Source organism: Parus major, chromosome 7 (genome assembly GCF_001522545.3).
Source record: "Parus major isolate Abel chromosome 7, Parus_major1.1, whole genome shotgun sequence".
NCBI lineage: Eukaryota > Metazoa > Chordata > Aves > Passeriformes > Paridae > Parus > Parus major.
Window position 1 is genome coordinate 18,791,022 of NC_031776.1, and position 23,831 is coordinate 18,814,852.

The 23,831-nt window shown below is 37.3% G+C and overlaps 1 protein-coding gene across 4 annotated transcripts in view; it reads left to right on the forward strand.

The window, feature by feature from the left end:
- STK39 (serine/threonine kinase 39) overlaps positions 1-23,831 on the forward strand; it is an 83,850-nt gene that overhangs the window by 21,928 nt on the left and 38,091 nt on the right. For all 4 annotated transcript variants that reach the window (XM_015634544.3, XM_019007408.2, XM_015634539.3 and 1 more), the window contains 9 exons: positions 1,166-1,274; positions 2,589-2,730; positions 4,080-4,135; positions 5,819-5,928; positions 6,027-6,128; positions 6,318-6,451; positions 9,673-9,721; positions 9,828-9,893; positions 23,620-23,742. In XM_015634544.3, coding sequence (XP_015490030.1) covers positions 1,181-1,274; positions 2,589-2,730; positions 4,080-4,135; positions 5,819-5,928; positions 6,027-6,128; positions 6,318-6,451; positions 9,673-9,721; positions 9,828-9,893; positions 23,620-23,742 — 876 coding nt within the window. In that variant the 5' untranslated portion in view covers positions 1,166-1,180. The remainder of the gene's footprint in view (positions 1-1,165; positions 1,275-2,588; positions 2,731-4,079; positions 4,136-5,818; positions 5,929-6,026; positions 6,129-6,317; positions 6,452-9,672; positions 9,722-9,827; positions 9,894-23,619; positions 23,743-23,831) is intronic.

Sequence of the window (23,831 nt, forward strand, 5' to 3'; positions counted from 1 at the left end):
TAATACATGTAATTAACTTTTTATTGGAAACCAGCTGTGATTTTGAGTGCACTGCAAATAAAAAACACTTTTTCAAACAATTGTTAAAATGAAGTTTAAAGTTGGAAATGAGATTTGTGGCAGCTTTAATCAGCCTAAGTAGGACCTGCATAATGGCTAACTTGCACAAGTGCTATTGAGTCAGAGAGCAACACAGTCCACCTCAAAGCAGTTGCTTTTCAGGGGGGGAGGAGAGGAGGAAGAGTTTTGTTAGCTGGATTGGCTTCTGGACTGGCTCACCCTCCAGAAGCGTGTCCTGTAGCACCAGGATGGATTGGAGCTCTGTGGCTGCAGATAGAGAGGGAGAAGTAGAAGTAGGATTGTGGCAGCTTAAATTGGTGTGAGATCAAACCCTCTGGTAGAGAAGAGGCCTCATGCTCCTATATAAAGGATTGGCAGAAGAATGAGAGTGGCTGGAAAGGTGTTACAGAGCAATTACGTGGAAGAGTGAATAGTAAAAGAGTTCTGCTTGAATTAACAGATACAAGACAGTCATTCTTAATGTGTACAGCTGTGGTGTGTCATAGATGCTGTTACTTGGTAGTGCCACTTTGTGCATCTGTTGGTGACTGTGTGTTCCGCTAGTCAATTGTTTGCTAAGTCTTTTGGACTGTAATACTGCTTTTTCTCCATTTCTGTTTGATTGTGTGGCTCTGGTATCTACCTGTCCATCCCACAGTAGCTGAGCCAGTGGTGCTGTGTCCTTTGCTTGACGGCTTCCTTCCTCCTTTCCTACCTGCTCCCATTCTATTCTTCATATCCCCTTTGAACAGAAAATGCAGTAGATTTTGACTTTTCCTTGCATTTTGTTGTCCAGCCTGTACCCACACCTTCAGCTCTTGGAGACTACTCATACTTCATTACTGTGAATTTGAGACTTTAATTTCTTTGCTGTTGTCAGAAGAAAAGTGATGTAGCTATGCCTGTATCTCCTGGCCAAACTTCCCTCATATTATTAGCAATAATGTTTTTCCTTGCATGCAGATCTTTAGGTAAATTGAAATGTTTTAATGCCTTGATTCATATTCTGTACATTCTTTAGTTCTGTTATAGTATTTCTCTTTGGAAATAATAGTAGCAAGACTGATAGCTGGCTCTGTTGTGTTGGGCTTTGTATTTCTTACAGAAAGAAATTCAAGCAATGAGTCAGTGCAATCACCCTAATGTGGTGACCTATTACACATCTTTTGTGGTGAAGGATGAACTTTGGCTGGTTATGAAGCTATTAAGTGGGGGTAAGTTACTGGTTTTACTTGTTTAGCTGCAAGGCAATTGTAGGATTTTTTTCCTAATATACCACTTTTGAGTTCATTGATCTAAACTAATTAATGAGAAAGGGGTAGACACTACATAGGATGAACCTCAAGATGTAGGCATATTAAGGAGGAATGTGCAAGCTTACAAAGTTTGTATATCTGTATTCATAGGACAGGCTAAGAAGTGCTGAAATACAGTAGTTATATAAACAGAATTTAATTTTCATTCTGAACCAATTTATCAAAGTTCTCTATTAAGGTTTTGTAGGGAAAACTGATCAGAATTAAGTCAATTCTGTCAGTGTGATATTTTATGGAGTTTCTCTAGAATCCTCTATTTTTATAAAAATGCACGTATTTCTGATTTCATAATTAGTATTACTCATTCCTTATTCAAGCAAAATCCATCCCAGGCCAAGTATTACGCATATTGCATCCTTTTTATTGCTTAAGCTAACTCATTGCATTTTTTTATGATGATAGTTACTGGTATAAAATTCTTATTTAGTTCTGGAAGAGGAAAATGGAGGCAGAACTTAATGTGCTTGTAGTTTAGAAAAGAGAGGCCCCAGAATAAGATGTTATGGTCCCGGTTTTTACATGATGTTGGTCAAGTTTAGTCTGGATGGCAGCAAGCAACTTCACCATGATGCTGGAAAAAAAGGATGGGAAGTGCTCATAACACTTGTGTTGCATTTGGTTACATTGGTCAGTTCAAGCAAAAGCAAGCATAGAGCATGAGAGAAAGCAGTGATTCATGACAGGAATTTACTGTGAGCTGTCAAATAGTGCTTGGATAAAAACAAAATGTTTCCATTAAATGCCTTGAAGTGTATAATAACTGAAGTTCAATGTCAGACTATATGTCACTGGTAATGTTACCTTTTGTTTGCTCTTGTCTCCTTCCAACCTTGCAGCTGCATGTTTACATCGTGAACACATGAACCGTAATCTAAACTGGATAATAAACCAAGACTGTTGCAGTACATATCTGCTTAAATATGGGGTACTCCTGAATCTTTCATTAGTGGGTGCTTTGCAAGCTGTTAGCAGATCTTTGTAATGGATTATTAAGTGTCATGGTATTTTTGACAAAAGCAGTACTCTGTATCTCTTTTTGTTGGGTTAGTGGTGTGCTTTATTCTAAGAACTAGTTACGTGAAGCATTTACACATACATGCAAAGGTGTAAACTGTACTAGCATAGAAAGAATGAAGAAATACAGATTTCTAAGGAATCTGATATGATAATGCTTTGTATATGCTTTTTTTCTCCCCTGGATCTGTAAAACAGGTTCAATGCTTGATATAATAAAGTATATTGTCAACAGAGGAGAGCACAAAAATGGTGTGCTTGAAGAACCCATAATAGCAACAATTCTTAAAGAAGTCTTGGAGGGCTTAGACTATCTACACAGGAATGGGCAAATTCACAGGTACGAGCATATACTAGTGAAAAGCATTTTCAAAATTGACTGTAGCTTTGTTGATTCTGGTCAGCTGCAGTGGCTTGACTAAGCAAGTTGTATTGCCTCTTGAACTTCCATAAATGTGATCAGTAATTATCAAGTGGCAGTGCTTGGGCAGATGCTGTAATCTTGGTTGCAGTTTGTCACTAATATTTAATATTTGCCTGGGTCTTTATCCTGTCCCTCTCTTCTAGTTTGGATAGGTTTGTGCTGTGATAAGCATACCAGAACTGTGGTCCATAGTCCTATCCCTGCTGGTGCTCCAGATACCTACTCTGAGTCTAGTTTATGGTATATGTTTTGTGACTTGGTTATTGTGTTGCACAGTAAACCTGTAATCTTGGGTGCTCAGACTCCTGTAAAAATGCAGAAAGATTTTTTTTTCGGTAATCAGTTAATATCTATTGCAACTCTTCTTTTATGACAACATGTGATTGGTACTGTGGAACAGCATCTTAGTGTATATGCATCTAACAAATCCTGTGTTATTTGTATTGTCTCTCCAGGAGAGAATAAGAGGTTATGTTACCTTACAGTATTAATATAAATTAAATAAAACTTGGAAAGGTTTTCTCAAGGCTGAACTGTTATGATAGATTCTGTATGAGAGTTTTAAAATGTACATTAAGAATGGGGTGCATGTTTCTATTAAAAAATAAAGAAACAAACCAAACCAAAACAAACACAAAGTTTTCTTCTGAACATTACATGTGAATAGTGTGTTAAATAAATATTGTTAACTCTTAAACACATACTAAATTTTGAACATATTCAATGCCAAATAATTTTTCACCTCTTTACCTTTTACCAAAATATGTCTGCTATTCCTGAGCTTTAATGGCTTAATTGGATAGATATGTACAGTACTTGTACTTTTTGTTAGATATGTCTCTTCTCTGAAGAGATTGAAGAGGAGAATTTTTTTTCAACTTTTCTTTTTCATTGGTGCGACAGTTGGATGTGAAAAAGTAGTAATTCTTGGTTTACAGCTCTGAAAACTTTCAGTTTGTGAGACTATATTTAAAAAAAGTAGTAAAGCAGAATTTGAACCTAAATATCTTCTTAAAATCTATCCCTGAATTCTGCTCATTTATGCTAGAGTTGAATTCTGGTCTTTTTATACGTGAAAATTTGTTAGAGTTTGACTTCTGCACTCTGTTTTAATGTTACTCAGTTACATTTTACATATCAGCTTCCTTTTTCTGGTTTAAATTTGAAAATGCTATTTTGTGAAACTATTCAGTATGCAATATTTATTTGTTTGAATCAAATATGCCGTATGTGCTTTTATGCTAATCCCTGTTTGTACATTCTAGAGATTTGAAGGCTGGCAACATTCTTTTGGGTGAGGATGGCTCTGTACAAATAGCAGGTAATGGTGGTGGTAGAGTAATGGATAAATAAAAGAAAAATGTAAATGCAGCTGGATAATGGGCAGTTGATATCAAGGGGAGAAGTTTTTCTGTTAGCTTTTAACTACTCCTTTTGGGGTGCTACAGCCACAAGTTTCAGATTTCAGGATTCTTGATTAATGATACTTGATTCAGAAATTGTTCAGTATTTCTCTGTGTCCCATCAAATATATAAGGAAGCTTTCTAATGTCCTCTCAGTGTTTCCATTTGATTCACCCATGCACCTTAAACAGCTTGGAAATGGTAGAAACTTATATTTATGTTAATTTTTTTTTCTACAAGTAATTGTAATAGTTCTTGGGGATCCAACAACCTGTGTGTACTGTCCTTCATAAGGACTTTGACTATAAGTTTCTAGTCACTGAGATGCATGAGATACATCTCACTGAGAATTATTTTTGGCACGTCTGCCATTTTTCTGGCAGTGGTATCTGTTGGATACAGTTTATCTTAAACGTCCTCTGAGTGCATTGATGTGCTTCTTGAGATGTAGTCTGTAAGAATTAAATTGTTTTGGTCTCATAAGAGCAAGGCTCATATCCCCTCTCTAAGGTTGGTATCAGATTATTTGGAAAACACTGAGAACAGGTGGTGATCCCTGCCCCTTCCCCCAGCACACTGCCAGGCCTTCCATGGTCTGTGGTGGGTGACCGAGCACTGAGAGCCCTCGGTAATAAAAATGGCTATAGGCAGAAGTTGTAATTTTTAAATAAATTATGCTTTCAAAGTACCATGTAAACATGTGTTTTAAGGGCTTTAATATGCCAGCGTCAAGTAATGATAAAACTACATTTTTCTGTAATTACTGGAGGTGTATTCTTTTCAACCTTAAAATCAGGTAATAATAGGAAAGCAGTAGAGAATAACTTGAAGTCCATAGTGAACTACTCTGTTTCAGTATAACTGGATTGTAAATTTTACAGTTGGAAATAGTCTTCATATAGCTCCATTCAAAACTGACATTATTTCTGCATACATTGGGAACCTGCTCTTTCTTCCTACCTCTCTTTTACACACCTACCTCTCCCATACAGCTGCCACTGAGTAGTAACAGGTTAACAGAATGCTGAGCTTTGTTTTTCCTTTTTTTTTTTTTTTTGTTTTGTTTTCTTTGTGTTTTGTTTTGTATTTCCCCTTCTATTTTAAAATTTGGAAAAAGCTACTTGTTCATGTCCTGGTCTACTATTAAACACATGTTAGTGACTACTCTTCTGATTGTCTTTGGTTTATCGATTTCCCATATGAATTGAAATTACATATAGTATTCTCTGTTGTTCAAATCACATTCATGTTGAGTTGCTATGCAGAAGCAGCTCCTTGTCTTTGAACAATAGCAGATGCAAACCTTGGCACAAAGTACATATTCAAAAATTTTAAGTGACAGGTGTCCTTTGCAACTTTTCAGGAAAACACATACTGGAGGAGGTTAAACTGGAGGATGTTTTAGTGTGAATTTCCCTGGTAAAACCATACCTTCTGTTCCATAGCATTTCATTAACAGTTTGTCGTGGATCAGAGGTCAGCTCTGCAATGGGGAGTTTCTATAAGAATACCTTCAGGGACTGACTTTTTTTCTAAAATACAAAACTTTTGCTTTGTTATTGGTGGTTTCACAGATTTCAACTTTTCTCCTCTTTCCCAGATTTTGGTGTTAGTGCATTTTTAGCAACGGGAGGTGATGTTACTCGTAACAAAGTAAGGAAAACATTTGTTGGTACTCCCTGTTGGATGGCCCCTGAAGTAATGGAGCAGGTATTTCTAATGCTAATCAAAAATTTAAAACATTTTGTCTTTTCGTTTTGGAACTTAAGACATTACCATCTTGGTTTTCCCTTCTGGTTCTGTTTCAGGTGCGAGGTTATGACTTCAAGGCCGATATGTGGAGTTTTGGGATAACAGCCATTGAGTTAGCAACAGGAGCAGCACCTTATCACAAATACCCTCCTATGAAAGTAACAATCATTTTGTAATTGTTAATGCTGTTAGCTGTATTATTAATGCTGCTAGATAGTTAGAACTGCATTTTAAACAGCAACTCAGGGTATCTAAATAGGTGTATTTTGTGGAGTATATTTTCTCTTTTAATTTCTACATTTCAAGTTTGTTTTGCTTACAACACCTCATTTTTGGGTTTATTTTAGGTGTTAATGCTAACGCTTCAAAATGACCCTCCCACTTTAGAGACAGGTGTAGAGGACAAGGAGATGATGAAAAAATATGGCAAATCCTTTAGAAAACTAATCTCATTATGCCTTCAAAAAGATCCTTCCAAAAGGTAGGTCACTATTCCCGTGTAAAATAGAATTATTTTTGAAAATATGTAGCCTACTTTAAGTTACAGTGACATAATACTTAAGTGTATGGTTTGAATTTGTAAATAGAAGCTTTCAGTCACCTCCATCTGTGGAGAAGAAATTGCCTCTTTACTGTTCCTAAAGTTTACTTCTGATTGTTAACCTAATGCATTTATACTTAAACACAGTATTGAATTAAACACCAATCAAACAAAAGTTCTTGCTCTACATCTTGATTTATTATCTGAAACAAGACATAAATCTTGATACTGAGTACAAGTCTAATAAGACTGTTCAGATTTAGCAGCAGAACAGTGGGTAACCAAATATATAATTCTCTTGGCGTTTAAAATAATTTAAAAATAAATCATTTACGTTGATTTTTCTCATTTTGTGACATAAACTTAATGTTGTTTTTAGTTGGGATATTTCCAGAGAAAATTAATTACTAAGATGTATTTATTCTTTTTACTCCAAAGTTAGGGGCTCCAAGTTTGTTGAATTTTCCTCATGCTTATGTAGGGAATTGCATGTCATGGTGTCTTTGCTGTTTGTTCTTTCTTGCTTTTAAATAAGTGTTTTTTAAATAGCCAAGGTGATGAAATTAGTAAACACCTATTCCAAAACCGTTATTGAGGTTCCAAGTTCCCTGAATTATTAGTTCATTTATTCATTTTTATGCAGACTCATTTTTGCACGCTTTTTTTTCTGAAGAATTGTAGGACGCATTATTTCCTAAGGCATTTAGTATATCACTGTTTTCTCAAGTTTCAGAGCTACTATTTTTAGGGAAAGATTGTTCTGAGAGAGCAATCCTGGTTGTATGTGTCCTTTATGGTGTGTACTTCCTGATGTAATGTTAGCCTAAGTCCAGGATATGGTTGTGGGGAGTCAAACTGGAAAGGTGGCAACAGGAATACTAGAGAACAAGTATAATTAAGAAAAAAGATTGTGGCCATGTCTTTATTCTTGAAATACTTGAAAAATTTTGTTTCACTCAAAGATCATTTGTGTACTGCTTTCAGATTCCCCAATCCCTTAACCTTGTTGGTCTTAGTAGCGAGTCCTGATGCTTTAAGCTTAGTGCTGCAGTTTGGCTGCTTACAAATAGGAATAATAATAATAATGGATAATCAAGCTCTTGATAATCAAGCTTCTTTTAGTTTCCAGCATCTAGCAATTTTCAGGGCAAGATTAAAGTGGTGAGAAGTGATGAGAAGTAAATAAAATGAATTTTCCCTGTATCCTTGAATACATAATGCTGAATTACCTGATGTGTATAAAGACATTGGTGTTGAAACACTGGTGTTTAAGGTACTTATTTAAACTTACACGTTTATTAAAATGCCTGCAATACCTTCATACTCAGGATTGCCTTGAATGGAACAATTAGACCAGCAAATAGATGTTCAGATAAAAATAGATATAGAGCAATTATTTTTATACTGGGAGGTCATCACTATTTTTCATATTTCTTACAATCCAGGATGTAATTTTGCACAGCGATCCCTCCAGTAGCCATCATGTCAGTTGTGGGAGAAGTCCTTAATCTTTGTGGCAAATTATAGGACTGGCATTGCACTGCTGTTGTCTCAGACTATGATGTTTTCCTTTTGGGAATGTCTGTGGGTGTTTCTCCCCAGTGCCACAGATGCTGCTCACAGTCCTCAGCTGTAATTCATTGCTGCAGCTTGTGTGGAAAAACAGGGCCAGAGAGCATGTCCAGACCAGTTCAGAAGTGTCTGGCATAATTGATGGTAGAGGAATGGAGAACACTGGTTTGGATAAAACTTTACTAAAATGGAGCTTTTAAGTGTGCATAGTCCTGTTATGAGATGTGATGGTACTGTACTTTGAGAACTTTAAAACTTTGGCACAGAAGTTGATTTTTCTTTTAAATAGCTTTCCCTTCCTTTTTGCTCATCCAAGATACATGTATGAATTACTACTGTATCTGATGGTCTCCACAGGACCACTAATCAGAACTCCTTTTTTGTAGAGTTTGGTGCTTTGGAGGTGAAGAATGCTCTATGGAACCTACTGTCTGTCTAAACTGAATTATTTTTATTAATGTCAAGAGTTGTTTCATTACCCCTTGCATGTGTGAACTGATAGATACATACAGACTATTTACTACTCATCTTTTGCTCACATTATAGGTCTGTCCTCAAAGAAATAAACTAGGTCAGATTTTTGGGGATTTTTTTGAGATTGATATTTTCCAAATGGAAGCTTTCTCTTTGTTTTACCTAGTTTATTCTAACTAGAGCAGATGTTGCTTCTGTTTATTTAGAAGATTTATGAGTCTTGAAGATTTTGACTTCCCTAAATTCAGCTGTGTCAAAATTTGTCCTGGATGGTGGTATGGGCTCCTAATGCAAATGATGGAGGATGTTATCTCATCCCAAGAGATGCTTTGCTTTCTCTCCAGAGTCTGCTTCAGTACTAGAGTCTGGCTTTTGCTAGATAAGTAGCTTTTTGGATCCCTGAAGATAGGGAGACAAAACCTGCCATTCACTTTGGTAGCTATGAGATTGAGGTTATCTCTTGGAAATGCTGAAAGAGACTTAAACAGAACTGCAAGTAGAAATGAAGTGTGTCAGTTACAGTTGTTTTGATTTGTATTTATCTGTTTGGTTGGAAGATGATCCCAATGACTCTCTTTGGTTTATGCATCATGTTAATAGTGTCAGCATAGTTTCTTGAAAATATCTGCTGACATCAACGAGGTAGAAGAATGCCAATAGGAGCTACTGATGCTGTTGTATGGAAACTGTAATTATGCTTTTATTGCTGTGGAACAAAGTTTTACTTGTATTCATAGAGTCATTTGGGGAAAAAAAGCCAAATACCTGCCTTCTTGTGTTTTTTTATTTTTCTTTTTTTTGTTTGTTTGTCTTATTTATTTTTTTTTAAAGGTTAAATGCATTTGTGTTGAACAAAAAAGGGGGAAAATTGGCAGCTTAAGAGACTGATTTTTTTTTTCTCTCTTTTTTGGTATTTTTGCCATAGAGAGGCTTAATTTTTTTCATGTGTGGTAAGTGAGTTTGTGTGAATTAATTCAGTAGCTATTATCATTCATTCCCCATTCATACAGTACTAATTCAAAAGTATTAGAGACGTACCATTTAACTAACGTCTTGTACTGTATTCACTGAGAGGGGTCTTTGTTTTCTGTTCTAATTTATTATTGATCTTTCAGGCCCACAGCAGCAGAACTTTTAAAATGCAAATTTTTCCAGAAAGCCAAGGTAAAACGTTTAACCCTATGAGTAAATTTTGCTCTGCCTTAAAATCTATGTGAAATTTCTTCTTTCCTTGGATTGATTTTTAACTTAACAAATGTTGGTTTTGCAGAATAGAGAATACCTGATTGAAAAGCTGCTCACTAGAACACCTAATATAGCACAAAGAGCAAAAAAGGTGAGTGCATTCATGTATATTTCTTGACTGCTGTGGAAGATAAAGCAGGGACTCTTCAGTTGCCTTACATTTTTAGTTGACTGACTGAGCCATATGTAGTCCTTCAAAGATAGTGAGTATTGAATTAATGTTTTCTGCAGCCTTGCTTTCTCTAGGAAGCCCTGAGGGATTTTTACTTCCTTTCTGGCCTTGTCAAAATGATACATGATTTTTGTCATACTTGATACGATTTTTTTCTCACTTCCTCTTAGAAAGCTACAGGTGAATTAGTTGTGGGGAAAAAGATGGCCTGCAAACATATAGGTTCATAAACTGCACAATTCATATCTTCATTGATCACCTAGGGAAAGGGTGAAGATACTTTAAATGCTATTTGTTGACAACTGCCTGGTTCTTTGGATTATTTCAAATGTTATACCCAAAATGTCACATTGAAACTCTGCATGAGCGCTGCTGTGATTTTCAGACTAGTGGAGCCTTATTGCACAGGTGGCAGAGTTAAGTCCACAGCAGAGCATATTCTGGTATTTCTGTGGTGCCTTTGGCATTTGTATAAATGAACTTACCAAGTCATGTGCAGCAGAATAAAAAAAATGGTAACTCCTAACAGGTGAGTATTTTAAGACCTTTAAATATGAAGCAAACTGCTGTTCATAAAAGCTAAGAAACAGGAATGAATGTAGACTCCTGTTTGTTGTGTGTGAAAAATTACTGAACTCCCTTTCCCCCTTCTGTTGTGCCTTAACTCACTATGTGTTTTCACTATGAGATGCCTGCTCCAAGACTGCTGAGGCTCTGCAGATGGCACAGTAGTGTGCTGAGTCCAGCCTTCTAAAAGCAGGTTGGCTGAGGGATGTTTTGAGGAGGGCATTTCAGAAAAGGAGCTGTTTCAGCCTTTGTTGGCACATCAGGCTGCAGCTACCCCGACAGGCACTTGTACGATTTTCTGTTGTCTTTGGGAGTATTGGTTTGGCCTGATTCTGCAACACTGAAATGTTCTCACAGCTGGTGGCTCTCGTTTTGGGAGAGACAGGCAGCAAGATATGAGTGCTTCAAATTCCTTCGAATCTTCTTCATATGGAAGTAATTTTGGGACCTCGTTGATGGTGGGCTCCGAGAGGCTGGAGGAGTAGGAAGGGCTCCTGAGAGGGTTTGTGGCAGGGGCGCTGCGCTGAGCAGGTTCGCACCTGCGAGGGGGAGAGGAGGAGTTGAGTGTTTGGCCGTGTGGTGGCAGCAATGCCCGCATAAACCGGGATCCAGCTGGAGAAAACCCGGCCCCTGGTTTTCGTTTTGCTGCTCGGGAGCGCCGGAGCCATTTAAACGCGTCCCAGGCAGGCTCCGGACGGAGCGAGTGCCGCCCGAGGTCTGTCCCGCAGCTGGGTCCCCGGTCGGCTGTGGGGACCGCCTGTGAACTCCTGCATGCACACACCTGTACTTTGGATTTCTTTAGATAACACGGCACTTGGAATTGCCAAGGGAACGCAGGATAGCCTCCCAGACATAACCACAGAAATAATTTTCTGAACTACATTTTTGACAATTCTTTCTAATTTGAAAGAGGTGTGAATCTCAAGAAATCAAAGCTGTACAGTGGTGGAGACAAATTAATATGACTTTAATTACATCATAAATAGAAAATATTTGGGTTTTAGCTACTGAAAACGTTCAATTATTTATATTTTAAAAGGACAAAATATTAAAATTCATTGGGGATTTAAAGTTTAATTCACTTGTTAGAACTGTGCATGTAGGTGCTGTTTTAAGACACCATAAAATATAAATGTACTTTAATAATAAAACTCCGGGGTTTTGTTTAAAAAGCTTGTGTAAGTTGAGTTTAGTTGCTTAAACATTAACATGTAAAATGTCTAAGAGGTTGCTCTTGGAAGAAGTAACCCCTGTAATTGAAAAACTAATATCACTAGGGCAATAGATAGGAAGGAGCTGGTGTCATCACTGCTTAAATTATCTTCTGTGGCACTTGGCGGAAAATGGCTATGACTAATGATCTGTAGCACCACTGCTAGTACAGATGTCAGATCTGCCCTGTGGTAATCTAATTTTTCTTCCATTTACCACAAGTATAATTGCTTTGCCTTGTTGCCGAGAACTCCAGCCTCAATTTAGTTTTAACTTTAAATTCTTCTCTCTTGACTTAGTGTTCCCATGTTTTGTTTCTGCCTTTATAGCTTATACTTGGCATCTGTTTTTTTTCTAAACATGACTTCAGGTCTGTTTGTGAAATCCAGGAAGCAGGTACACAGGTCTTGTTATGTGTGAGGAAAACATTTGGTGCTGTAAAGATGTGTCCTGCTGTAAACCCTATTTTGATAATTGAGCAATGTCTTCACCACATCTTTAAAATACTGTTTAACATTAGAGTTGTAAACTACATGATTGTGTGCATGTTCCCCTGTTCCATTGTTTCAGTTGCTTTTCATTCTACTAAATTTTAGATGACGTCCTTCTTCCTCGCCCTAGCCTAGTAATTAAGGATAATGCTGAAGCACTTAGCCAGGAGGAGCACGTGCTGCCTCTTCCTGTGCAGGACCTGGTTGGATATATTGGTACTGATCCACAGGAAAGGGTGTTAGACCATGCAGCTCCTTACTGGCTGAGTTTCACTAATGGGACTGCTCACCTGTGAGAGTGCTGCTGGTATCAAGAAGAGCTGGAGAAAATGCTGTGAGGAATGGTCCAAGCTCAGTGTGGTTGGGTAAGCAGGGACATGATCTGAAGCCATGCTTTTGTCATTGGTATAGATGTAGGAGCCCTGACACTCCGTGCCTCTGCCTGGTTAATGGTGTGAGGGTAGAGCAGCCTGTCCTGTCCTGCTTGGATGAGGGCTGTGTGCACTGCTGGCATGAAGCAGCCCACCAAGAGTTTACATATACTGTTTATCAGTGTGTGCTGAAGTAGTTTTAATTTTGAACTGAACACTAAGTTATGTAATTTGTGATTAGGATTGCTTTGTTGGAATAGAGCAATTTGAAATGTGAAACAGCTTTTAGAGTTCCACAGTCAATTTTCAAGTCTTGTCACACTAAAAAATTAATTATAACTGTATGTACTCTGTATACCCAAAGGCCCTGGGTCAATTTTATGGTTTTATAATCCTATTTTTTTAAATTTTAAAATCTCCTGCATGACTGCCACTTCTACAAAGTGAACAGGGAAAAACATGTATCTGCATTTCATTTTATTGCTGTCTGAAGTGCTGCTAGTAAAAAAAAAACAAAAAACCTGAGCAATAATTGGGCTTGAATTCTGTTTTTGGAATGGTGGTATTGCATTGTGCTCTTAATAGAAGCTTTTTTTAGAGCTGAGCATTGTACGTTAGTGGGAAAAACCTGTGACAGCATGAAGAGATGATTAGTGTGAGTGATACTAGTTTTTATTATACTTCACTAAAAACGGCCTTATGGATGGGTTGGAGTTCTAGCTCTTTAGTACAGCTATTTTAAGGTAATGGTCATGTTTCATTACATAAGACATCACCAATCCCCTGCATTTAATGAGAAAAATACCATTATATCCCAGATTTTTTGGACAGCTATAACAGCATAATTGCACCTCAGCAAGGCATACATGTGCAGCCCTTCCTTGCTTCAGTAATGGATTTCATCTGATAGATACATCTCACCAGTGATGTATGTTAGTGCAGCTGGACTCCAGCTGAATTGAAAAGCAGAGAGCAACATGAACCTGAGCTCAGATTGTTAATATAATTGTATATTAACTTTTCTTTACAGTTTAAGAAAAGCTTATTTAAATAATATTGACATATAAAGTGAAGGGATGTGCTATACTGGAACACTTCTTCTGGAAGGCAGTAGCTGAACTATAAATATGTGTTTGGCAATCCTTTGTGTGAGGGAGGGCCCTCCATTGCAGAAGATTAATTGTTCAGGTTATCCAGAACACTGCTGTAAATTAAAAAAAATAAATAGTGGAACTGTGTTTATATGGTTGAATATTACTAAAAAAAAAAAAAGAGAAATTGGCACTCACACCATGTCAGGTAATTTTTTTTTCAAGAAGCTGTTGGAAGGGAAATCTAAAAAGAGCACTTTTTCAAAAATGTAAATTTGACAGCAATTCAAATAATGAAAAAGCAGTGTCTGCATTCATGGGTAGTAAAATTGGAAAATGTTTTAAGGGGCAGAAACATGCAGTTGCACCAGCCTTGTTTTAACATTTCATATAAAGGAAGAGGACTGCTTAGTGTTTTTGCCATGCAGTTGTGCCATTAGATGCAAGGAACTTCATGCAGTATATGAGTTTGTCCATCTTTACTTTCATAGAGTGCTTTTACCATCTGTGTGGTTTTTTTGTGAGGTTGGATTTTATGTTTTCTCAAATGGATCTAATTGTTACAGAATAAGTGAGCTTTGAAACAAACCATGGCTTAATTGAGTGCCTTTGTACTTCAAATAGCCATATGCAAATCTAAAATAACTTGGATTACTTATTATGGCAGAGTTTAGAAGCTCTTACACGATTCATCTTAACTGTTGAAAAGTAGCCCTGTTGCCTATTGGAAGGTGTGTTCCAGTCCATGGGCCATCCAGGTTCCACCTCAGAATTCTTTTTTGCAGGGAGTCCCTGTCTCTTGTGTAACTGCATTGATCTGCTCCTTAGCTTATGTGTTCATGACCTGCTGACTTGTTCAAAATATCTTGAACATGGACTGACAGAGGGTTGGTGTGTAATGAGAACTTTTCTGATTAGACCAGTAGCTCTAAATATTTGGTATTTATTGAAGCTGTTGAAACTTGCAGAACTGGGGAGGATTTTCTTGAAAGTGCTGTTGAAGGAGTTGTGATTAAAGAATCAAGACAGGATAAAGGAAGTCAGGGTGTGTATGATGCTGGTGATAGTCTTTGATCAGGGAGTAAGCCTTGTAAATAAGCAGAAGATAATCCTATTTTATTGCCCTGTTTTGTAAAGATTTTGTTTTCTGTCCCTGAAAATGTGCAGGAAGTTGCTGGTTTTACCTGTTTACCTTCTGAGAAATTAAACCTCAAACATTTCACTTGCATGACATCCAATACCAGATTGCTTCTCTTGGATTTGGAATGGCTCCTTAAGTAAAAGTGTCTCAATGGAATTAGCTTCTAAAAATTTTCTCAATTTGTAGGGCAGGTCAATATTGTGTCAATGCGGGCAGCAACAGCTGCTAGCTTGGGTCACCTTCATGTCATAGGGTTTCTTTTCTGGAAAAGACAGGCTTTCTGCCTGTCTTTGTTCATAATGGTAACAAGGAGTTTTGGGAGGATGTGGAAGTGTGTATTACTTGCGATTTTGTATATTTTTGGGAAGTTTGTCAGGGAAGTCACACAGGCAGATGAATTACAAAAAGGATTCTCAAAAAGCCAGGTGACTCAGAGGCAGTATTCCCACCTGTTCCCATTTCCTTAGTGTCTGATGGAATAGGTGTGTCAGAATTTTTGCTTTTATATGGAGAAATTAAATATTTAGCCCTGTTAGTTTAAAAAAAATAAAAAAAAAGGGGAAACAAAAAGAAAGAGTCCAGGCTCAAGAATCTGAAGGAAGTGTAAAGTAAGTATGTTTTCCTGGTTAGACCCTGTAAAGCTTTTACAAGTACAGTACCAAAAAGCATTGTACATCATTTGTTTTGACACTCCTTTTAGCCCTGCACTTGTGCTTGATACTGGTGATATTCTTAGAAGTTCCAGGGGTGAGCTGCAAGGGATGTACAGGTGAAGCAGGACATCCTTGAGATGGTGTTACCCAGTGATACTTACAGGGGACTTAATTTAGCTGAAAAGTGCTCTTGTCTCAAGGAGTAAAAATTATGTCTGGAGCTGCAAACTTCGAGGTTTTAACCAGAACAAGTAGATTAAGGCCAGCAGAGCAGAAAGAAGGGCTGGAACAGTAATAGTTCATTTCTGTTTAGCTCTGAAAAACAGCTCCATGAGAAGGTTATTCAAGCAGTGCATCTGCAGCTCAAGGTAAAGTCAGACAGTATGCAGAGAGAAAGGGAGTGTCAGGGATGCACATCCCAGCAGGGCTGTGTGGGATTTACTGGCAGCAGAGGGCAGCCACATCCAGTGCTGTGCAGCCAGCGGGATCCATCCTGCCTGAGCTGCAGTCACAGGCTGGGAGTCTCGCTCCAGCTCTGGGATTTTAAACACTGTAAGCTGGATGAATGCATGCTGCTTCTTGATATTTGACTAAAATAGAAACACTGGGGGTTTTAGAAAATTGGATTTTATAAAAATTGCAGATCTCTGTTAATTATTTTCATGTTAATTTATGACTTTTTTTGAGAACTACGCTCAAGTTTTAATTTGATCACCTTAATATTTGAGAGAGACCTTGAATAAATTCAAGTCTCTTTAAAATCTGTGTGGAATGCAGAATGTGTATTAGAGTAATTTCTCTTATGTACATAAGCAATTGGAAACCTTGGAGAAAATAGAAAAAGGTAGAAATTAGAATTTGACCTTGAAATGGTACTTTCAAGCCTCTGAGTTTGAAAGTAAGTGAAAGTCATAGTAATTTCTTCTTTGAATTCTACAGTAATAGACTGTTTTCCTAAATATTCTTTACTGTGTCTATTGCTGAGAGTGAAACCCACCTTATAATGAGTTTTCTACTACTGAATAATGAAAGCTCTATATGAGGCTGTATTTGTCTTCTTTCTTTCTTTTATCTTTGGTTATTTTAAGAAAGTAAACAACTTGGATGATAGAAAAGCATGGTGGAATTGGAAAATTATGATTATCTAGGTGGATCCCTCTAGTGGAAAGTCTTCTTAGTAGTGATTCACCATCATGTTGTGCATTCATCTGAGCAGCCAGGGAAAAAAGCTCTAAAGATCCTGATCTGTCTTCATCATCTTTCAGAGTACTAAGTTCTTCACCAATTTGCTGTATCTTTGATTTGCTTTCTTTGATTCTTGCTAGGTACCCTTGGCCTTGACACCTTAATGTGATTGGAAGGGTGGAGGGAAGCAGGCAGGAAAAGAAAGGGGATAGAAAAGAGCCTCACTCTGCATTTGTGAATTAGCCATCAGGTCGTGCCTGATAGCCATTTGGGATTCCTTGTGTTTGAGGAGCAATGTATCTCCTCTGCACAATTAATTGAAAACATCCTTCTGAGCACAAGTACACATTCATGCCTGAAAGAATAAAATGTAAGTGAAAGAATTATTTGCAGCTAATAACATTCAGTAATGAAGTTTACATAGTGGAACTACTAAATGGAGAAATAATGTCTGAAAACCAAAAATCATACTGAGTTACTAAATTTGCACATTTCCCATGTGACTGAATTTTTAGTAAAACTGCAATTTCTCAAAGCAAAATCAGATTCCAATTTAGTACTCAGGCTGAAAGCAGAGATAATAAATATGTTGCAGTATTTAGGTAAAACCTCATGTTTAAGGAAAGCAGAATTAGAAGTTCAGGAAGTACCTGGACTTGTAAACAAGGTGTTTTGGTAACAAAATAGTGTCTTACTTTGAGCCACTTCATTTTGCTGTCTCTAAACAGCATTATCCCAGCAGTAGAAGAATTGGTGAAGAGTGAAAAGTGGGAGGATGTTGTACAAGGAATCCCCCAGAGTGGGTAAGGACTTGGTACTCTGATTCACTGGTACTTTTCTCATAATTTCCTTTGGAGGTGCAGGAATGTGATCCCTCATCTCCTCCCTCTTCAGCTAATAATGGCTTTGTTTTCCTCTCACTGGTAGCTGCACTGTATTCCATTTCTAAATTGGGAGCCTAAGTAAGATTTCGTGGCAGTCTTCTCAATTGGCCGTGCCCTTGGGTGTCACACTTGTCATCATGTAACCATGAAACTGTTTGGCTTATAAAAACAAACCAGTACCATAAATATTTAAAGCAAATGGCCTTTTTTAAAAAAAAAAAAAACAGATCTGTTTTTTTGTTGACTTCTGCTGTATTATCCCGTAAAAAGGTGCTCTTCCACAACCAGTAGAAAGCTGAAGAAGTCCTGTTCAATGCAGAATTATTGGTGTCGTCTATTCAGTATTCTTTCATGGAGAAAGATATAATGATCTCATATTTCTTGACTTTAAGCTGCCAGTGTAATTGATTCCTCTAGGGAGTATCCCGATAGTTTCTGTATATGAGTATGAAACACTGCAAATTCTAACTTTATCTAAGTAGGAGAAAAACAAAGACTAAGGTGTTTTTTCATGATATTTGCAGCATTCAGAATGGTTTAAGGGGAGGGGATACTAACACAAAATTACTGTGATTTTTTAAAACCTTTTGAGTTCTACAAAGCAGATTGCCAGAGTGCTTTTTTACTAAGGTAGTGGTACATCCCATTAATAACAATAGCCTGCATAATTGTGGTGATTAAAAACAAGGGTTTGAATTGCATAAAACACGTTCAGGTTTGCAGAAGTTTCGTGGCTTCCATCAGAATAAAATAAGACTTCACAATATAATGAATTCAGAGGAGTTTAAGAATAGTCATCAGCAAAGGGGTTAGGATGTTCATGTGATCTGTGAGACTGGGTTGGATGGGGACCAGCTTTCTCCTGACCTAGTGCTTCAACTCTTCAACAAAGGATGATGTGAATATGTGGGAATTCATGTGCTGCCTTGGACCTCAGGGTTTTTGTGGTTTGGGTTGTTTTATTTTGCAGAAATGTAATTGCAGTGTAGGTATTCTTATGCAAAAAGAACAGTGTTCTTTTGCTTTAATATATTTTGTAGAAAGTGATTTCATGCCATTAACCTTATGAGCTAAACTGTGATTAAAGCTGTAGCTGTTTTAAGCAAAACGCTTGTGCCATAATTGAATACACAATGATAGGCTGATTTTTTTTGTTGCATTTAAATAAAAATAAATGCATAGGGGTGAAGGTTGAAATTTGCTTTTTTGTCTTAGGAAATGTTCAGGAAAGGTTTGCAAGATGGTGAAAGGTAAAAAATATAAAATCTGTTTCCTCTATAAGCTAAAGCTGTGTATGGAAGGAACTGGTCTAGGGATTTTTTTTTGAGAGAAAAATACACAGAGAAAAGTGTGGTGCTAAAACCAAAACTGTTCAGTAATGTCCTATTACTGAACATTCTCTTCTGTACATCACTGTTCTTTTCATAAAATAACTAGCATGGAACTGTCATGGTTTTATAAATGCTTCTCATGAAGTTGTATGGGAAGTGAAGGTCTTGAAACTTGTGATGAAAAAAAAAAAAAGAGGGGAGAACTGGCTATGCAAAAACCCTCTCCTTATCAATTACCAAGTAAACATTCATACTTTAAAGAGTATATTTTTTCTATAAGATCTTCTGTCATCTATGTAACAGTGGGAGTCCAGTCTCCTGTAAGTACCAGTGTGAGGTGAAGGTATATAGCATCAGTTGACTGGTCTTTCTTTTTTTCTGCCTGAAAGTCAAATTTAAGCTTTTATGAAGACAGACTGCAGAAAATTAAAAAGGTGAGGTTTTAAAATAACTACGTTGTCATTACTGCTCTTTGGGGCATGTGGGATTGGGTGTATCTTCACTACTGTACTAGCATATGTAGCTGAAGGGCATCAGTGGTAAAATAAAAGACAATTTTTCTCCAGCTGCAGTACTTCTGGAAGGGTATGTGTTTAAAAATTAAAAAAGCATAGCTTGCCCTCTGTAGAGATACACAAATACAAAAACCAGACAACAGCACTGACTATTCTCTAGTTAGAAATTAATAGGAAGCAGTGTCAGGGTTCCACAAGGACTTTTACATACGTGCTTTAAATGTGTGGAATCTACACATTTGCTACTCTCCAGGAATTCAGGAACAAATTAAATTTGGGCTCTCTGTTACCTGCATATGGAGGGTGGCAGGGCACTTTCCATGATACTCAATACTAATGCTTATTAGTGCCATCAGTTTTACTTACACAATTACATCTTACTTCCCATGCTTTCAGGTCACTATACTCTTTCTGTGGAATGAAGTTTAAAAATGCTGGTTTAAATCTATCCAGGACTCCATTGCAAATATTCAGTTTCCAGGGTAGGAGTACCTTAAATATTTCAGACAGTGGGAAAGTCAGTGTTAGTAGTTCAGTCATCTTCCTGCAGAAGGAGGAGAAATACAGTAGATGCATAGCATTGTTCTTACTGACAGAAGGGATTTGTGACATAGTCTAAGATCATGTGCTGTACCATGTATGAAATGAAGTAATGCTTTATGTATATGCACTGGTATCCCACAGAGTATGCTTTTATTTTTTTATTTCTTTATTAAATTTAGATGCTGAAATAAAATAATTAATCTGTAAGTGGGCCCAGTTCTTTGCTGTTTTGCACAGTTGTGAATAAGGAAGTAGGAAATTCTGAGTGTTCAGAAAACCTTCATTCCCTTCGCTTTCACTTTACAAAAATAAACTCGTAAAGAGATGGCAGCAGCTAAAGAACCAGTAATGAATAATAGATTCTTCTTTCCTCAGTCTCTAACATCTACATATAGCGAGCGCATCAGTGCCTAAAAGACAATTTATGTTTCTCTTCTCTACATTGTAGCCTTCTTTTCATTACACCCCGGGAAATGTGGCAGCTTCTGCATTCTGCTGATGGAGTTCTCTCTCTGTCAGGCTGATTAGGCCTGACCTTCATTGGGTGGGATTTATAGTTGCCCTGTTAACACACATTCTCCTGGCAAGCTACTGCATGGTGTTATTGACAGGGAATGCTAAATTATTTGTATCCTACTTTAAAATGGTGGTGACAAATAGTTCTGTCAGCAGCTTAATTTATACTTAAATCTTTGTGACTGTATTGTATTCTGCAATAACCTTTAACCAGGACCAACATATACAATACCTCTACTACTACTACTATAATGCTTAGTATTTCTGTGGTGGTCATGTTTTTTTCACTCACTGATTTGTCCAAGCATTCTCTGTTTTAACTGATGTTCATAATGTCTTTCTTCCACAGCTGTGGTGATATTGACAATGGCTTATTAAGCTTTTCCTCCTAGAAACAGATTTTGGTTGTACATGACAATGCTCTGAGCTGTTTTTGTTTGTTGGCTGTAGTTTAGCTTCCAGTCATTCAAAGTAATTTTTTATTCTCTGGTGTCTTCTGACTTACGTGAGATATGTTTTTTAATAGGTGTTAATTTGTCTTGTAAAACTGAACTTTCATTTTTATTGTTATTAGCTAAAGTTATGATTCAGCTTAGTTCCTATTTTGGAGGAATCATTTAGATTTTTAATCAGTAAAATCCAAATTAGAATTGAGCATTTTTTAATTTGTTTTCCTTTCCCTCTGAAATACTTCCTGAGAGATATACAATTGTAGCATAAGGAATTATTGATGTGTATTTTGACTGAAGCTGATGGGGAAATTATATTTGTATGGCTACTGCATGCAATGTAAAATGTAAACCAGCTTACTTCTTATTTTTGTAGATACACAGGAAGTTTGTTTAGGTTCCATGCTCTGTCCCAGATTTGCTTTGTGCCCTTGTAAATAAATAACTTCATTTGTTTGCTGCTTTATTTCTCTCTCTAAAATGGAAGACTGTACCAGGGTATCAGGAGAACTATATAGAATATTCTCAATTGCCTTAATGCTGTTATTATTGGACTGAAACGCAAGCATGCTGCCTGTGGTATCAGTCTGCTAGTAGTACCTGAAATGATAGCCAGAACAGAAATTTAATATGTTATATAAATTATGTATATTTCCATTCAATATCTGATACTAGTGAGATGTTTACAATGAACAAAGAGACAATTTATTTGCAGACATAGTGTGCCACTTGCGCTCTTTCCTTCACCTAGGAAGGGTACGTGCCCTCCATATGTGGCTGATTCTTTGTGGCTTTAACCAGAACAGAGTGATCAAAGCTAGGCTTGTTAGTCTAAAAGGTGTGCAAATTAGTTCACCAAGCATTGCAAGTGTTAAGCATACATACCAATCAAAAAAATGCTTTAGACAACAACTTCATGTGTTTGGAAGTTGAATAGGTTGGGTACTTTGTTCTTAGCTAAAATTATAATTTCTTTCCTGTGAACATGGTGCTGGTGGGAATCAGTCTGATTGAAACAGAGTACCAGTAAACTCGTTTCTCTGCTTTCAGAAACCTCTCAAGAAAATAATTTAATTTAACATGGTATTTTGCTTTGTACTAAGTTTCTTTTCCTTGAGCCATTTGGTTTTTTTATTAAAAGGCAGTCTATTTAAAAACTTGAAATGCACTCCTCTCTGCAAATGATGTAAGCATCATTAAGCCCCATTAAAATCATTCTGTTTAGAATAAGTCTTCAAAACAACTGAAAATGGAAGCAGAAGAGATACTGATTAGTGCATGATGCAGTGTTTGAATGTGTCTGTAAACCAATATATCCTATTGTGCTGGAAAAGCATGGTTTTAGTTGTGGATGATGTCCTCTGCTAGGTCTGAGGCCATTTGGAAGATGCCTGTGCTGTTAAACAAAAGCCTACCTCAGTCTCCTTGAAGGATAATAAATTACATCCACAAGCAGCAGGCAAATTGCCTGCTAGATTGCCTTGTGTCTGTGCTGATCCCTGACCATGTAGACAGTAAGAGCCTCACTGATTGTGCCTGGGCTGATTGCAGCTGAGTAGAGAATTGCTGTGCCACTGCTTGCTTTGATGTCTGCCTGCTTCTCCCTCCCAAACACATACAAGCTGCTTCTACCAAGCTTGAAAATGGCTATGCTAAAATTGGTCCAATAGGAGCTTGGTATGGGAATACTGTGTAGAATTTGTGCATCAAGAGATGGAGTAGGGTATTCCCTCGGTGTCCTACATAAGTTTCCCCTCTTGTCAGTTACAAATGAGGACAAAATACAGAGAAAGTGAGTAGGGCACTCTAATTCAGTAGTACTTCAGAGAAGAAATGTAAAGAAGGAATATCAGGAATATCATAAGGACTGAAGGAAACGCAGAAGTGTGGTGAAGTCTGAAAACTTCACCCTTTTCTCTGGTTTAGTTTTATATGTGCAGAAGGGAAGGGAGAGGAGCAGGTAGGTGTTTGGAAAGTGAAGGGAAGAAGAGTGGAAGAGAGTCCAGACAGACATCAAGATATTTGTGTATGGACAATGTTTTGGAAGAAGACTCCTATCACTCATGCTCCTGTGGTGTCAGGCCGGCCAGCTCCACATTGTGCTTGGCCTAAACCCAGTACAGAAATAGCATAAGTGTCCAGCTCTCTATGAAAATCTGCTTTGGAAAATTTGTCTTAATGCCTGCATCACAGTTTCTTTGGAAGCTCATGGTCTCAGACTTGAAGGTCTATACTATTTTCATGTCATGTGTCTTGCTGATGTGGTACCTGATGGGATTTAGAAGTGGCTGGAATTTGTCACATGCTGCATCTCTCTGCACATTATGGTTTGAAGCAAACCATAGGGGTTCAGAGCAGGGCTAATACCAGTTTAGTCTTTCTTTTAAGTTTCATTATGTTGTTAATCAATGTAATTTTTGTAGTCAGATTTTTATATTTAGGTTTTTTCCCTCTTTTGTGTTTTCATCACTGCCACCAACCAAAAGAATGTAGAACCAAGTTGATCAGTGCTCATACAATGCAAGATATTGAAACACCACTGGCTTAAGGAGGTCAGATATTATTAGAATATGTTAGTGGTTCCTGTAGCAAATTAATGAGAGCACATAGAATAAAAATCACAAATAATTGCTGCTTAACCAGAACACCAATAAAGACTAAAGATGTCTGTGTAATGGTGAACAATATTTTGGTAGGTCAGACGAGTGCCAGGTTCCAGTGGTCACCTCCATAAAACAGAAGATGGGGACTGGGAATGGAGTGATGATGAAATGGATGAGAAGAGTGAAGAAGGCAAAGCTGCTATTTCTCAGGAAAAGGTATGTTCTGTTTGTGACATTTATACTCTGAAAGATGTTCTGACTTTATGTTAATTGTTAGTATTTATGGATCTTTGTTGCATAAAGCT